At 29.8% G+C, this 4161-nt stretch overlaps 1 protein-coding gene across 1 annotated transcript; it reads left to right on the top strand.

The window, feature by feature from the left end:
* Positions 1-965: 965 nt before the first annotated feature.
* On the top strand, positions 966-4137 carry LOC126554051 (zinc finger BED domain-containing protein 4-like; the record flags this gene model as incomplete). The annotated part of the gene is made up of 5 exons (XM_050209164.1): positions 966-1155; positions 1271-1544; positions 1610-2621; positions 2676-2854; positions 4017-4137. Coding segments are annotated over exons 1-5 (1776 nt in total), but the record flags the coding sequence as incomplete, so codon positions are not given.
* Positions 4138-4161: the final 24 nt, after the last annotated feature.

Genomic DNA, 4161 nt, shown 5'->3' with positions numbered 1-4161 from the left:
TTTGTATAAAAGTATTTAATTAAATTACTTTCAAAATTATTTAAATAAATTTACTCAAATACTTTACAAGACTGCTCTACACTTAGTATTTCTCTTTAAGGTTTTAAAAATCAATTTGGTGTAGTTGAAGATTAATTTTATAACACAAAATACTTTTTTTTTAATAGTAAAGGCACTTTTCAAACTGAAATATGTTTTTTAGCTTTAAGACTGAGGAACTATTACAATGTAGGTGTATACTATAGATATACAAAAAAAAAATAAAAAATAAAAATCTGATTAATTTTTAATAGATTAATATTAATATTTTATATTATATTATTGACTTGAATTATTATTTTTATTTAATTATTTAATTAGTCAAAATTGTATTGCTTTTATTTATTATTGTATGATTCACAACTGAAACTATAATAAACTATGTTACACGGATTAAATATTTTGAGAGTAATAATATAATATGGTCTTATGATATTTTTTAGATTATACTTATGTATGTATCATAGGGATCCTTTTAATGTTAATTGTGTAGGCTATAATTACTAAAATTTCTTAAGCATAGAAGGTATCTTAAGAAGTTGTGAAGCTACCTAGTTAAAATTATATTTATTTTCAACATTTATTATTATAAATAACAAAAATATATTTAAATATTATCAAATATTATATATTTTCAAATGTTATTTCATAATTATTTCAAGTAAGCAAACATATTTAAATATTAACACTTTTGATGCACATTATATTCATTTTTATTTTTAACAAAACAGTACAGAATGGAACAGGCTCAATGTTCTGAAAAATGTACACTAATATATTATGTATAAACCTAGATTAACGAGTAAAATGTTAATATATTGACAATATGTGTTCATATGTTTGAAAATAAAAAATTTAAGTTAGAATTATATAGTTTCAAATAAATCTATAATCTATTACACAAAAGTTAATAATTTTAAATAGAAATGCCATACTACAGAGGAAGAACATCGGAAACATGGAATCATTTTGAGCCGGTAGATGGTAACAAAGCCAAATGTGGTTATTGCAGTGTACATTTGAGTATTTCTGGTGGAAGTTTAAATAATCTTAAAAGACATTTGACAGCAAAGCATCCAACTGTATCTATAAATAGAAATGAATCTAATCAAAGAGGTACTTAAATTTCTTTGTTTTTATTCGTCGTCCTAATTAATAATAATTGTATTTAAAAATATTCAAAAGTTTTAACTTAAATGTCACTTTCATAATCAATTTATTATTATTTAAGATACACTTCTTAACGAACCTGATAATTCACAACCAAGTACCTCAACTAATTCACAACCAAGTACCTCAACTGCATCTATTAGTTCACCTAACGTAGCACAGACCAGTTCAGTTTTGACTCCAATAATTGCTAGTATTTCTGATAATTTTCAACAGTCACTTAATCGTCCACATAAACAAGCACGAATGACTGATTTCGTTCAACAATCTCGACCTCTATCAGTTACAAAAAAAAAACAGTTTGATGAGCAACTTGCTAAAATGATTGTGAAGAGGTAATAGATACTTTTAGTGTACCTGCTATGTTTGATAAATACATAAATAATATATTTTATTTTAGATATTATCCTTTTGCTCTTGTTGAGGACCCAGAGTTCAAGACATTTTTGAATATGCTGAATCCTTCTTATGTATTGCCAAGCAGGAAGACTGTCTCTAACAACATAATACCGAGACTTTATGAAAATTGCAAAAACAATGTACAATGTTTAATAGACTCAACTGTAGCAGTGTGTCTTACAACAGATTGTTGGACTTCAAACGAGAACATAAGTTTTATGGCCACAACTGCTCATTTTTTTGATGGTAATACTGAGTTGAAATCCTTCTGTCTTGACTGTACACAATTTAGTGAACGACATACAGGAGACAATTTAAGCGAAAAACTTATGAAAATTGTGAGAAATTGGAATATAACTCATAAAGTGACAGCGATCGTCAGTGATAATGCAGCTAATGTCACTAATGCCATACAAAAGACAAGGTATCGCCAGGTTTCATGTTTTGCTCATACATTGAATCTGGCGGTCCAAAATGGTCTTAAGAATATTTCATCGGTCATCCAGAAAGTTAAGAGCATAGTCGAATACTTTAAGCGCAGTCATCATGCATTAGCAAAATTACAAGCCACTCAAGAACAGATGAATATGCCAAAGCTAAAACTCATACAAGACGTTGCAACAAGATGGAACTCCACTTATGACATGTTGCAACGTTTTGTAAAAGTAAAAGATGCAATAAACTCAACATTGGCTGTACTTCAATCAAACGTTGAGATGTTGACTCTTGAAGAGTGGAATATTGTTGAGAAGGCTGCAGAAGTACTTGAAATTTTTTATGAGGTGACAAAAGAAATCAATGGTGATCGATATGTCACACTTTCAGTGGTCTTGATATTTACTGGTGTCATTTTTGAATCTATGAACAAGTATGAACAAGATATAACCTTACCGATTAATGTACACACTATGGTATTAACCTTAAAGCAACAGATAACTTCTCGTCTGAAACCATTAGAGGATAATGATCTAGTTACACAGGCTGCATTATTAGATCCACGGTATAAGAAGTTGGCATTTACAAATATAAGTGAACAAAAATATACAAATGCTTTTAACAAATTAAAGCAAAAAGTGTGTTCTGTTGAAATTGAAGACACACATACACAACATGACAATACTCATACTCAACAAAGTGATGAGTCTAGTACTAGTAGTTCACTGTTGTGGAAATCGTTTGATGAACAGTACAACAGGAGCAGAGCTTCACATAATCCTCAAGCAGCTGGAATAGTAGAATTGGATAAGTATATGAATGAGCCGATTTTAAATAGACATGAGAATCCTCTTATCTGGTGGAATAATAGAAAATTGCAATATCCCCGTTTATATAACTTGGTGTTAAAAAGATTGTGTATTATAGCTACATCAGTACCGTGTGAGCGCCTGTTTAGTAAAGCTGGAATGACTTTAACAGAACAAAGAAACCAGATTAAACCTAGTAAAGCATCTAAAGTACTCTTTTTAAATCAAAATCTTTGATATTTAATACTTTTAAAAAATGTATATTATATATATATATTATTTTGTATTTTTTCGTACTTACAAGTATTTGAATAGTTAAAACTTAAAAAATATAATATATTTTGTTTTTGTCTTTTAGGTACAATTCACATTAGAACCACAATTGACTACACAACACGAACACACAAACATTATTTATATAATACATACATATTTAATTCCTATGTAGGAATAGGAATTATTATATTATAATTAATAATATATTATTTTATAATTATTATATTAATTGGGAGCGATATGGGTACTAATTGGGTAGGAATCCACATCGCTCCCACCACTGTTACGAGAATGAACGATAAATGAACAATAATATGAATTCTTTTCAACTTATTTAAGTAACTCTTCTTATAAACTATCGCTACTATCGAAACGTATCATGTAAGTATGTAAACGTTCAGTGAACGATTTAGAACTATACATTAATCTTATCATGTATCGTTCATTTGACCTAGTTCAATGAACTAGTTCAGTTTAGTGAACGATGAACGAGCGAACTAGGTCACCCAACTGAACGAAACTTCCCATCCAAGAACAGTGTTTCTGTTTTCTGTAACCTTCAGGGAAAAGGTGGACTGTATACATAGAAGGGTAATGATAAGGAGTGCGAGTTTACCCTAACAAGAAAGTGTAACACAACTCTGATTTAATTATAAATAATAGAATAAAAATATATTACAACGTTTCTGTAGATATATAACTTAAGTACTAGGGTTAGTATAAATTACGCACGATCACAAATCGATCGGCAAAAGGTAACAAATCGAATACAATAATACAAAATAATATTACAATATGACGCGTGTACGACCTGATTACGGAGATGTTGTTGTTGATATCTGGGTGTTGATAAGATGTTGATAAAGAATGCGACAATTGTTCGAGAAGCAATTATGACGAACGGATCAACAACGACGTGTACGGACGTACGGCTGGTCACTCGAACAGAGCGGGCGTGAATGATACATATAGACCACTGGACGACGCGTGCTCGGGCCAGGGTTGCCAGGTTTGTGATGATTAGTGTAGCCAG

The sequence above is a fragment of the Aphis gossypii genome, unplaced genomic scaffold, assembly GCF_020184175.1.
Source record: "Aphis gossypii isolate Hap1 unplaced genomic scaffold, ASM2018417v2 Contig00410, whole genome shotgun sequence".
Lineage (NCBI taxonomy): Eukaryota > Metazoa > Arthropoda > Insecta > Hemiptera > Aphididae > Aphis > Aphis gossypii.
Note: the sequence above shows the minus strand (reverse complement) of the source record. Positions and strands in the feature narration are given on the sequence as shown.